The sequence below is a fragment of the Ceratotherium simum genome, chromosome 25 (assembly GCF_057802395.1).
Source record: "Ceratotherium simum simum isolate JZ-2026a chromosome 25, ASM5780239v1, whole genome shotgun sequence".
Lineage (NCBI taxonomy): Eukaryota > Metazoa > Chordata > Mammalia > Perissodactyla > Rhinocerotidae > Ceratotherium > Ceratotherium simum.
This window is the reverse complement of record NC_141924.1, coordinates 42,772,837-42,786,465: the sequence shown is the minus strand read 5'-3', so window position 1 is coordinate 42,786,465 and position 13,629 is coordinate 42,772,837. Positions and strand designations below refer to the sequence as shown.

The 13,629-nt window shown below is 43.4% G+C and overlaps 1 protein-coding gene across 3 annotated transcripts in view; it reads right to left on the bottom strand.

Moving 5' to 3' along the window:
• Positions 1–13,201, bottom strand: part of E2F7 (E2F transcription factor 7) — a 39,851-nt gene extending 26,650 nt beyond the window's left edge. Inside the window, exons 1-4 of one of the 3 annotated variants that reach the window (XM_087449157.1) lie at positions 13,135–13,201; positions 11,915–12,007; positions 4,438–4,713; positions 660–828 (exon numbers count right to left, since the gene is read on the bottom strand). In XM_087449157.1, the coding sequence (XP_087305283.1) occupies positions 660–828; positions 4,438–4,713; positions 11,915–12,007 (538 nt within the window). In that variant the 5' untranslated portion in view covers positions 13,135–13,201. Of the gene's footprint in view, positions 1–659; positions 829–4,437; positions 4,714–11,914; positions 12,008–12,704; positions 12,919–13,134 lie in introns of those variants that run through there. The other 2 variants (XM_087449158.1, XM_004417893.3) reach the window with 2 other exon arrangements.
• Between the last annotated feature and the right edge of the window lie 428 nt (positions 13,202–13,629).

Genomic DNA, 13,629 nt, shown 5'->3' with positions numbered 1-13,629 from the left:
ACAATATGTTCATCCTGAAACCAACTGCAATCCATGTCCACTAGGGGTCTCTATTCTGAAGCAGCTGTATACGTATTTATAGCCCATACACCCCAGCACATTATACACACCCACGCCATGAGAACACATGCCTTCCTCTTTGCTACAAGGTTTAGCTGTGTGAGTTATGTCCAGATGTGCTTTTTTCTAGTTTGGCAGGCTTGCTGTGAATATCACAGTATAGGGCTTCAAACCTAATGCTCTTGCTTTCAAATCTTGCTTTATAACAGAAATAACACCAGCTCTGAACTCTTAGAAGCATTATTAAAAATGAACAGCAGGATATTTCTAAATATCTTTTGAGTCTGTCTGAAATAATATGGAATTAAAATATTAGATATTAATTTGTAATGTGAGTCTTTTGTAAAAATATTTTTTAAGGTTAAGAAAGCCAAATTTTTGTTTGCCCCTCAGGCCTAGAAGGCTCCCTGGAATTCTATGCATAATGATGAGAAACTTGATGACAGAAGGAAGCTCTACCGGCTCCTCTGTCCTCACTCTTCTGGAGGGCCCACTCTTTACTTAATACAAGAGGCTATCTGAAGCCTTCAGCCTGCCCAAGGAAACCAGTTTCCCACTGTAACTGGAGACAGGCCTCCAGGTAACCTGATGATACATACCAAGACTGACAGCAACTTCATCTAGGGAGATGGTAGTTTTCTCAGTTGACAAGGGATAACTTGGATAGCGAGCTAGAAACTTCTGGCACAGGAGTCCTAAACTTTTCTGTTTTCTGCTTGGCCTTTGCTTTTCAAATTCGTCCACAGCACTGTCCCCAACAACATCAAGCTACAGAGGGCAGACAGAAGGGAGGGTGGAGATGTCAGGTTAACATTCTAAAGGAGAAATTGCAATGGGTGGTGTTGGCAAGTTGGGGGGACATCCCAATCCATACCATCCTAGAATCTGATTAAAATACATTTCCTAACCTAATTCTCTTAATGTTTTACCTATTGCTTTCACTCGACTGAACTTTTTCTCTTTTGCAATTTGAGGCTGAGTCTACTGGTTAAAAGCTTAAAAAATGTAGTCATCTATAGATTGCTATACCCTTGCTACTCGTGTGCTCGTTTGACTGTAGATCAGCATCACCAAGAGCTCGTTGGAGATATAGAATCTCAGGCTTCATCCCAGACCTGATGCATCAGAATCTGTCTTTGCATAAGATCTGGGGTGATTCCTATTGACAGGAAAGTTTGAGATGCACTGGCCTGCACTGTGTCATCAATCTGTTTTATTTTTTACAATTGACCAAGGGTTGATGGAACTAAACACGGGCAGCTAAATTTTATTCTTTCATATTCTTTCTTATTATCAGTACACTAAACTAATATATCCTTGTCTCATCAACCCACATTTGGAAAGGGCTCAATTCAAGCCCCGAGAAAGTAAAAGGCTTTTCAATGATCATATTCAAGGAGAAAAGTGATATGATTATCTCAATAGCTTCAGAAAAAGCATTTGATAAATTTAACACCCATTCATGATTTCAAAAATGTCCTTAGAAAAACAGAAATGGAGAACTTCTTTAATGAAATGTATGCATTAAAACTCAACAGCAAACATCTGTCTTAATGGGAAAACCTTGAAAGCATTCCCTTAAAATCAGGAAAATGATAAGGATGCCCACTATCATTGCTCTTCTACACCATATTGGAAATCCTAACCAGTGGACAGGGAGAAGAAAAAGAAACTGAGGCACAGGAATTGGAAGGAATAAGTAAAACTTTCATTCTACAGAAGACATGATTGTTTACATAAAAAACAAAAAAAATCTCAGATAAATTATTAAAAATAATAAGAGAATTTAATTTAGCAAGGTAGCTGAAGAGACAATATGTTAAAAAAATCAGCTGCATTGCTATACAATAGCAACAAAAATGAAGTCAAAAATCATTATTTACAATAGCAACAAGAAGGATAAAGTTTTTAGGAAGAAATCTAGCAAAAATCTAATTACATAAAATACTAAAGCATAGATCTTAGAGAAATATACTTAAAACTTAGACAAATATACTATATTCATGGATAGAAGGACTCGGTATCATAAAGAGGTTAATTCTTCTCAAATTAATCGACATGCAATGCAATTTCAATTAAAATCCAATCTAATGTGTATATGGAAGAACAAAGGGTGAAGAAGAGCCACACACTGTGAAGGAAAATAAGTTGAGGTTCTTGCTTTACCTGATATCAAGGCTTATTACAATACGGTTTTGGTGCAGGGATAGAAAAATTGGCCAATGGAACAGAAAAGAGCCCAGAAACAGATGCACACACAAATGGAACTCTGACACATGGCAGAGGTAGCACTGCCAACTTGGGGGAAGGGGAAGGACTGAATAAACAGAACAGGGACAACTGACCGTGAGAAGCAACATAAAGGGAAGGGGCAAGCACCAAACTGAAATGTAACACGTATGACTGATAAAGAGCTCTTACAAATCAGTATGAAAAAGAAAAACAACCCAATAAAAATCAGGGAAGAGCCATTTCATGGAAGAGGAAACAACACAGTGGCCAGTAAATATGTGGTAAGAAGCTTAACCTCAGTAGTAAGCAAGAAAAAGCAAACGAATACCACAATACTACACAACTGTACACCCACTAGATTGGCAGAAATTAATAAATTTGAAAATTTCAAGTGTCAGAGAGGATCTCTGGATCTATAAATGTTAACACATTACTGATGAAAGCAAAGAGCACTTAGGAAAACAATTTGGCATTATCTTGTGAATATTTGCACATTCAACAACCTAGCAATTCCACTACTTGGTGTAGACCCTAGAACAGTAGTTCTCAAAATTTTTGGTCACAGGATCCCTTTATATTCTTGAAAATCACTGAGTAATACACTTTTTAAAAACTGGTTCTTTATTACCTTTTGATAGATATTTGGTCATATCAAATACACTTATCATGTATGTAATATCTTTAATACCCATGAATCTACCTCCCAATCCAAAAACCAGAACAATACTATTAATTTACATTTGCCTACTCCACAGGGTAACCTCTCTCCTAAATTTGTATTTATCATTTCCTTGCCACTTTTAAAGCACTCTATCACAAATGTGTATATTCCCATATAATATATTGCTTAGGGTTTTTTTGTTTTGTTTTTAGTCTTCTGGAACTTGCTTTTTTCAATCAACATACATTCTTAAGATTCATCCATGTTCTTGCATATAGCTGTAGTTCTCTCATTTTCATTGCTGTATGATATTCCATTGAATGAATATACCACAATTTATTTATCCATATTCCTGTTTATAACCATTTAGGTTGTTTCCAGTTTAGGCTACCAGGAACTATACTGCTACGACATTCTTATTTATGTCTCCTGGTGTACATATACAGGAGTTTCTCTAGGGCAGTGGTTCTCAAAGTGTGATCTGATTTTGATTTAGTTACATGAAAGAATCTGTTAGTTCTATCACTGCAATGAAGTGTACAGCAGATTCAATTCATTTTGTTCTATTAATTTCACATTGTAATTTGGGACATCTTTTTTTCTTCTCCGTTCCCAATTTCTTCATTTTGGTAATTTTTATAGCTTAAAAAGTCCACCAAAAAGAGGAAAAACAACAGAGAAATAACACTCAAATCTGTAAGTAACTTTTCTTAGCAAGTCTGGGGAAAAGTTTGATGGGAAAGTGAAAGCTATTGACCATTGATTTTTTTTAAAAAAGTATAGATATGCTGCTTATTCAATAGCTCTGGTTCCTCACAGGACAAGTAACTTCAAGATAACTTTAAAGCCCAAAACCAATGAACTGACCATACATGAGACGAATGAAATTTCCCAAGTCAAAAATATTTAGATTAATATTACCCTTAATTGGCGCAAAATTACAATTCACAGCATCGTTAAAAAAAATCTAAATTCCTTCATTAAACAAAAATTATTAAACATCATTGCTTAAACAAATTTATCATTTTAAAATGTGCACCGGTCAAGCGAGTGTCATACAAAAGAGAAGAAAGCATTCATTACGAAAAATGAGATAGAGTGAGAATGCCACCTCAGCTATAAGTAAAGATACTAAGTTTAATACTGCTTTTGTCGTCTCAATAGTAACTGAAAAACTGAGAATTCGATGACTTTTTTTTTTTTTTTTTTTTTTAAAGATTTTATTTATTTATTTTTCCCCCAAAGCCCCAGTACATAGTTGTCTGTCATAGCTGCACATCCTTCTAGTTGCTGTATGTGGGACGCGGCCTCAGCATGGCTGGAGGAGTGGTGCCTCGGTGCGCACCCGGGATCCGAACCCGGGCCGCCGGCAGCGGAGAGCACGCACTTAACCGCTAAGCCACGGGGCCGGCCCTCGATGACTTTTTAATACAAGTAAAAATTTTAAATTTCTACAAAAGCCCTTAGCAGCACAGCCTGTTTACCTGCAGAGAGTCTGTAAATGCATCGTCCTTGTTCTCAATGGGTCTGAACAGTCCCTTTTTCTTCTCCCGGTCTCTTATGTCGGGGCTGGCAGCACTAATGAGTATCTTCAGGTTAGCTGTGGGTGTCCATGGTTCTGCCTGCTGTCTGTCGACAAGCTTCACTGGAGTTATGGGATTTCTTTCTGGAGTGAAGATTTTTTGCTTTGATAAATCAATTGGTTCACTTTTTATTGGAGTCTTCGGGGCCATTCTTGACCGATCAACAAATATATTTTCCTATTTAAAAAACAGAGACCTTTTAGCAAGAATGACAAAGGGCAGGGATCAGCTAAGAGTACACTTTGTTCCCACCATTCATTAAGACATGAAAATACAAACAGACCATATGTTCAGAAATATCAAGAAGGGACTAATGAAAAAGACTGAAGGATTCATGGGAATTGAAGAGTGGCTCCAATGAGAAACTGATTTTAATTTTTCTACTCTTTGAAAACATATTTTTCATGGCCTCAGTGAAAGAAGTCATGAGTGTATCTGTCTCTGGTGGATGCTGGTACTGTTGGGGATGATAATAAGGGTAAATGTGGGTTGAGTCCCTATCGCTTCTAAGTGGCAGATTTTTTTAACCACCATTTGCAAGTTTGTACTAACTAGTGGAGAGCAATTATGCTCTCATAGTTCAGTGTTCACCAGTGCTAATATAGCAACGAGTCGCAGGAGCAATTAACGGAAGAGCGTCCAACAAAATGCCACCTTTCAAGCCCAGCTGGAGAGCTGTCTAATGCTATTCTCCCAGATCAGGGCTTCTCAAACTAGCCATGGCTGAGGACTAGGGTATTTTTACTTCCAAACTCCCGCACACTGATATGTGATCTTACTTTATAGGACTCATACACAGCTCCCACCACACGTGACTCTCACTTGAGTCCGCCACTCAAGCTGATCTACAGCTTGTTCAACAGGAGGAGACCACTGATCACAGGCTTAGACGTTGTGGGGACAACATCAAACTGCTATAGAGGTTTCTAAGTGCTTAACTCGCAAGTTCTCTTCTTAAATGTTTGCAGCTTGGTAATAGTCTGTGGACTAGCACCTGCCCACAGACCACACTTTGTGTAGAATGTCTTAGATAATCACAGGAAAAGATTAACGATGGCTCCAGTGTGACCATTATGAAAAAGGACTGAGTCCATAGAACCTACATTTGGAAGTACCAAGTAATTACCAGATTAAGTACCAAGAAATTACCAAGTAATTTCTTTCCTCTACAGTTTTGCCATTCAAACCAGGAGGCTTCTGCTCTTCCTGCAGCAGAAGTCCCCTCCAGGCAATCAGTGTCTTCCAGAACTATGAAGGTGGCTGAGTTAAATATTTGTCCCTTCCTTTCCTGCACACGTATCACTCTATAGCTACTGTCTGCTTGGATTTTGGCTGAGCAGTGGTTTAAAAATAATTCATTTTCCTATAAATGAGCAACATGTGAAGAGGGACAAGACTGGGAGAAAGTGGAATTTGTGTTAGCAGGTCTCCTCTTGATCCCTGGATCAGCAGAAGCTGCGGCTGGCCATGGTGAGGTTCCATCAGAGCGGAACGGGAAGAAAGGCGGTGAGGACAGGGGGGGCGACTTTTCACGCCACAGCAGCAGTCAGCAGCCAGCCTGGAGCACCGCCTCTACCCACATCTCTTAACAAGTCCCTGCCAGAGTGCAGTGCTGATGAAGTCTTCTCCAAGGGAACTCAAGGGAAAGTACCGACTGTTTACTGTGGGCCACACCTTGTTTCACCCACTTTCATGAGCCGCATAACGATGTTTCAATCAATGATGGACCGCATATACGATGGTGGTCCCATGAGATTAGTACCATATAGCCTAGGTGTGTAGCAGACTATACCATCTAGGTTTGTATAAGTACACTCTATGATGTTCGCACACCAACAAAATCGCTTAATGATGTATTTCTAAGAATGTATCCCTGTCGTTAAGCAACATGTAACTGTATCAACTCCTCATTCAATCCTATGACCTGGGTACTACTATTTTTCCAGTCTACAAATGAAGAAACTGAGGTACAGAGAGGTTAAATAACTTGCCCGAGGTCACACACAACATCATTCAGTACAAAAGTCATTGGTGTGCAAAAGATAGCTAAAAGCAGAAGTTTCTGAAATTTGCATCTAGAAATGAGCTTGTCCTGGGTACCAACTGGGAGGAAGTTATATTTTTCACAGCTCCAGCAAAAGGTACCCAGCAGGCCACTGATCCCCACTAGCACCTGTGGAGAGGTGGTATGGGGGGTCGTTCTACACGTAGGCTCTAGGGGTAAACTGATAACTTATCAGCAGGGTGAGTGTGGGCACGTTCCTTCTCATTAGCCTTTAATTCCCTCAACTGAAAATGAAGTTCTTAAAAATACCAACCTTAAGGGTTACAAGAATAGTTCCTGGCATATAGTGAGCACTCAATAAAACTCAGCTATTATCTTTTCCCCTCTGCCCCATTCTTCATTACCATTCATTCTGGCACTTAGAGCTAATATGATATAGCACAGGGTATTGCTACTGAATTTCCTGGGTGTGTGTCTTTCCTCATTAACTAGCCTCTGCACCTCTGGAGGTCAGGGAGCAAGTTCCACATGTCTCATTCCTCACAATTTTTGGCACAATGGTTTGCCCCTCACGCGTGCTCAAAAAAACACTGTGCCTTGATCTAGTTATTCCAAAGGTGTCCCCATGGTGGAGGGTGTGGCCCAGGCTTGCTGAGGTGGACAGAGATTCACTCTCCTGCTCTTCTGCCTCCATGGTACCCGTACTCATAGGAAGGATGAGCTCCTACCTTTTCCCTGCTGAGGAGCAATTCAGATGGATTATTTCCTCCAACACTTTGATATACTTTCACTACGCTTTAAGTCATACTTAAAGTAGGAGGGGAGTTAGCTTACCTGGTAGGTTATGACTGTATCGCACCTCTATATCAAAAGAAAAAATGCCAAGCAAATCATTTTCCAAGGTCTCAGAAAGACCTCGGGCAGAAAGTCAACCGCAATGTAATCATGCTCTGCTCCATCCGTCTGTCTAGCCTGCAATCCTGACATTGTAAAAGGCAGTGGAAAGAGGACTGGAACCAGAATCCAGGAACCTGGCGTTTGTCTCAGCTCTGTATCTTTTTGATACTGGACGAATTGTTCATTCTGTCTGGGCCCAAGTTTCTCAATCCATAAAACAAGGGGTTCAGACTAAAGTCTATCTCCAAGGCTTTCCAGCAAGGCTGCCCAGCTGTGAGGTAGACACTGGGCTGCACCCAGATCTCTTTAGGAATGAATGACTCATTCCCCCATCTGCTGGAAGTAATGCCAACAGGAAGCCTCGTCTTGCCTTGGCTGAAGAAGGCTGAGTCGTCCAGAACCACGCCCCTTCCTGGGAGGCCTGACTGTCCTCAACGGCTGGTAGGAGTGGCACCGACATGTGAAAGCCTGGCCCCCTTGCCCTGACTCAGGACTACTCTGAGGGGTCATCCTAGAACTTTCTGTAGTGGAAACTTGGACTTCCACTGAGACCATACTGCAAGTCAGCTTCTCCTTCTGTCTATGTCTGTGGCCTCCCTTCCCTTCCACAGGCACTGATCCCCAGAGCACTCCCTATCAATCTCCTATACACTAAACTCTGTGTCAGACCTGCTGGGCACGAAATCTAAGCTGCAACACCCTGGAAATCACTTCCTCGATTAGAGAGAGCCTGGGGAAAGTAACCTATGAGACAGGTTCTCCAGTTCTTGTAAAAGGTGGTAATACACCTCGGCTTACCTGCCATGGAGCTGCTATGAGGATCAGATCAGCTAATGACGGTGAAGGTCTAGTCTGTGAATGCTATGCAAATGTTCATCATTATTAATTACACCAGCATTATGACTACGTTACATGCTGCCACAGACAGAGCTTCGTAGTTAAAAGATCTTGGTTCTAGTCTTGCTTCTGTCTCAGATGCAGCTGTGATCATCTTACCTCAAATAATGTAGACAGTCATCAGCCTTGTCAAGGCCCTTGGCAATATTCTGCCAACCGCTTTTCCAGTTCCATCTCGTGCACATTCCACATTCAGCCCAAAAAGTCCACCTGCTTTTTGCCTGGCACTTTATCACATCTGAGCTGTTGTTCCTGCCATCCTTCTGCCTTTAATGTCATCGGCTAAGCTCTGCCCACTGAAACCCCACCTAGTGGTTAAGGATCATTGCAAAGATGACCTGTTAGGAAGTATCCCCTTCTAGTTATTGACTAACAACTCTCCTTCCCTTCAGGGCACACTTTCTAGAATGAGTAATCCACACTGAGGGCTCCCCCTGCCCATGTCGCAGGGGTTCCTCAAACCACCACAGTCTGTTCAGACCCACTGTTCTCACTTAGGTCACCTCTCAGTTGTCAAATCAATGGCAAAATTTCTCACTTGACCTCACGGCAACGGTTAAGACTGTTGACTCTTCTTTGCTCTATAAAACTCTCAGTCCTTCTGAGATATCACTCGTTCTCTCTTGGGTCTCTTTCCACTTCTCTTGACTGTTCCTTCTCAGTCTCCTTCATTGGTTCCTCTTTCCACTCTTACAAACTGCAGCCTTGCACCCCTCTCTGTTTGCTCTCTCTGGGGCAGTTCACCCACTCTCATGTACATGGCTTTAAAACCAACATCTACGTTGATCATTCCCAAGTTTGTACCTGGCAAAGACCTTCCATAAACTCCAAAATCAGGCAACCAGCTGCCTCCTGGATATATTTATTTATCTGTAATCACACAGGTACAATACATATTTCAAATTGAACTCACTTCTTTCTTAACCACTCCCAAAAGAGATGAGTGACTTTAAAAGAAAACCTGTGTCCACTAAGTCTAGGCATTGTCCCCAAGTATACCATGTTCATTTCTACTTCTTTACTAGCTCCCTGCTCCTCTACTTGCCTAAGTCTTAGCATTCCTTCCTTGAAGCCCTAGCTCAAGTGTTATCTCCTTCACAAAGCCCTCCCAACAGCTCAATCCTTACTGTTCACCTCTTTGTCCCAAACCATTCATTTTCTACTTTTGTTGTCCCCAAATGCACTGTAAACAACTTAATAGGAGAGTCTCGCTTATAATCCTACAGCTGGGCACAGTAAATTTGGGTAATAAAGTTGAAAACTCTTTTGTTTCTTTAAAGAAACTTTCTCCATGAGTAGTAAGAAGATGCATGCATAATACAATACTTATAGTTCTTGACCAATGTGCAGACAGCCAAGAAGATAAATCCTCTAAATGCCAACTGGTCCACAGGACACTGTACCAGGCATCACTCAGAGGGTTTCGAGAAGCAACAACTCAGCACCCCTAGCTTCTGGCCACTCTGGGTATCCTGAACATTCCTGAACGCCCACATCTCATGTTGATTCTTCTGCCTACCATGTCCATCTTCCTTGCTCTTGTTTTCTTGAAGGTTGAACCTCAGCCATTGAGGTTTAGCCCAGATGTTACCTCCTCTGTTACCTCCAACTCTCCCCGGACTCCCCTTGAATTTATTTCTTTCTCTATTCTGCCGGGCATTTTGTTCCCACTGCTATTAGGGCACTTACCAAATCATGGTATAGTTAGTTAGTTTTATATCTGAGTCCCTGAAAGTCTCTGGGGCAGCCGAGGGCAGGGCCTGCATCACGTTCATCTGTGGACTGTCAGGTCAGCTGAGCACAGTGTGAACAGTATGTGTTGTTTCACCAACACCCAGAGAGGGAGGTGCTATTTATTAGCTCCAATTTATGGAAGAAAAAAAACAGGCTTAGAGAGGTTAGGAGACTTATTAAACCACTTTATCCCTAGCACCTGGGACATAAATATTTGTTGAAAGACTGAATACAGATATTATTAGTTCAAGGTTACATAGCTAATAAATGTCAGAGCAGGAAATCACACCCAGATCTCTCTGACTCCACATCCCATGTTCTTACCATCCCTAGAAATCTTCTTTCTTTCACTTCAGAGCAACGTGAAAAAGAGAGACAAAAGCCCCTCCTAGGACCTGGGCAGAAGCACTCTGTTCTCATCCCTTGCCTTCTCTTTGAGGGATGAAACAATCCCTGCTCATACATTCTATTTCAAATATGTTAACCACTTTCCCAATCTCTTTTGAGTAGTTTGAATTTTTCTCCACACCCACTAAAATATGAAAGCCCAACTGGACATAGCACTTATGGCTGCCAACTAGAGTAAAAGTGTCCTTGCTGATGGCATCTGATAAAAAGTCACTGACCCAGGAGGAAAGAAATGGACGTCGACTTAGGCTTTATATGAAAGTGTACACGTTCTGTCAAGGCTGTCTCATCCAAATTATGAAGGAAAACAAAAAGTTTTGCTCTGAAACTCTCAAAGCCAAAACTCTGAATATACATTTTAAAGTCTGGGCATTTCCCACCTCATATGGCTTAGGTAAATTTTTAAAAAGTCCTCTTTAAAACAATAATGATTTGGTATACTTCTTTCCCTAACAAAAAAAATTTTGAATGCTAGGGAAAAAAAAACGGACATGGAAAAGCATGCAATTTCACACTTATCCAAAACTAACGGTTGTCAAGTATTCCTCAAAGGCCCACATAATACGTGTTTTGCCACCAGGCAGTTTCACTGCTGACACTAAGCCTAAAAACCGGACCAGGAACCTGGTGAAGCGCAATGCCCAAGGAAGCTGCTATGCTCAGATTTATAGTCAAAGTTTCTAAATCTGGGTTTGTTCTATCTATTTGCCTCTGCCCAAAAACTCTTAGACATTCACAACTGACAAGCTATTACACCGTTTCGGTAGGGCACTGGCTGGTGCGGGCAGCTGCGCTGATGTGGGTACGGTGATAGTTTAGACACTGTGATGGCCAGTGTACTTCGTTATGTTTCTTAAAGACACTACGCTCTTACAAATCACAAGGGGTGCAAAAAGGGAGGGAATGTGCAAAACTAGCAGTAGCATTGTAAAATATTCAAAGAGTATGTTAGTGGTTCAGTCACTTTTTATCTCCCTATATGGGAGGCAACAGTCACACTCAGGTGAACGGAACAGTCTCTAGGAGCTGGTTCATTGGTATGACGAACGTTTCACAACACTTTAATAATCCAGCATTTATAGCAAAAAGAGTCTATTTTCTTGGGAAGTGAGGCTTAGCATTCCAGCACAGCATTAACTAATTCCACTCTTGACAACTACAAGTATTACAAACTTTTGATTGCAGTGTCCAGCATATCTTTGATTCATATAAATTGGTTCCAACATTACATCTAATTTAGCCTCTTTCCACTGCACAATGACTGAGAAACTCAACAATAATGGTTGGGATGCCTCCATTAAAAAAACGTATATTTCTATAACGTTCATCAAAATTAACTGTTACGTTTCTTAAGACAAATACAAGTGGTACGTTGAATACTTAATTGAATTAGACATCACATATCTGTTGGAGCTTAAGGAGTTTCAGTGGGCTTACCTTCTGTGCATTTTCCCCATCTTCAATTGCAAAATCTAGTCCGGGCTGCCTGGGGTTGATCAAGTCTTTTAGTGTTAAACAATTTACCTCCATCTGTAACACAATTACATTAGAAAATGATTTTACAATCGGATGTGTTCTCCTCCAACAAAAATATCTATTTATTACTTGCTTGTGAACATGAACTTCCCCTCCCTAAATTCGTTCTGGGAATTTCCAGGAGTGTAGCCACCCAACTCTCTAAAAAGCACATGAACGAACGCAAACGCTTCAAGTGTGCTTAGTAATGACTGAAAACCTAGGAAGAAACAAAATCGACAAAAATAGTAATTTTTTTATGAAAAGCAACAGGACAAAATAAAGTTACCAAGTCAGGAGAGAGTAGGGCAAATCTGTCAGAAAGTACAGGGTCTCCCAGGTCAGTTAATTTTGGCGCAAAGAACCGGGAGGAATTCGGTTTTGAGGGGGTTTTGAATCAGGGGAGAAGGAAACCTGATCGCTAGACCAAACCCACTGAACGCTTAGCGCAGCCCCCTCCCCGGCCTCCAAGCAGACCCCAAGGATAAGCTTTTCCAACGAGACCCCAAATCGTGAGGAAGGGCAAGTCCCCTCTACTGCCTGGCCGGAGGGAGAGCTGGAGCCAGGACACCCCACGCGCGCCAGGTCCGGCGGCAGAAATGCCTCGACTCCCCGCCAGCCCGGGAGGGGAGGGGTGGCAGCAGGGGCGGGAAGGGTCCCTTTCCCCCCAGTTCCCGCCTCCTCGCCGGCGGTGGGGCCGCATGCTACTTACTCCCGCTTTGCGAAGGAGGCTTCCTGCCTCTGCCGGGACCACCACTGTCCCACACCCGCGCGGGATCAGCGGGGCGACGCGATCAGCAGCCGGGCGGCGACATCGGGCGGGGACAGCGAGGCGCGCAGCCCCCCGCTCCGAGTGCCCTGCGCTGGCGGGGCCCGCGCGGCGTCCGGACAGCGCCAGCGCTCCGACCCGCCGAGCGCGACTGCAGCCCCGGCTCGCAGACCCCGCTAAAACACCTCCTCTGGCGCCTTGAGACCGAATTTGAGAATCCACCAATCAGCGGCGGCCGGCGGGGCGGCCCCGGCCAATCGCGCGGCGGCACGGCCCGGGCTCGCCGCCCCTCGGAGTCTTGGCGCTCCTGGCCGCGCGTTTCGCCCTCACCCGCCCAATTGTTGCCGCCTCGCCCCCTCCCCCTTCCGGGTACCTGGAAACCTCGGGCCCGGGAGCCAATTCCTGCCGGGGACGCGGGCCCGGGCGGCCGCGGGAAGCCAAGGTGGGGGCGCGCGGGCGGCGCGGGCGGCGGGAGCGGGCGGGGGGGGGGCTCTTTTGTTATGCATGCAAGAGCCGCTCCCGTCCCCTCGGCTTGCCGCGCCCGGAGACCGCGGGCACAGCCAGGGGAGGGGAAAGCAGATGGAGTTTGGAAAAACGATATACACACTCTGGATGCTGCTGCCGGCCCCCACTGCCCCAGCAACCTGCGCGGAAGCGAAGTTGTCCAGGCTTGTCGGGGCAGACTTCCTAACACCGAGCGCTGGGGTGACACGTGAACCGTGGTTACCACTCTGCGAGCAGATGGCACGCCAGTTAGACCTGGAAACTAGACTGCGAGCAGAACCACCTGTTTTTTTCAAGTCCGGAAAAGTTTCCGGGTGTTGTTCCCTTTTCAGAGCATCGCCAATAATTGAGGGAAAAAAGCTTT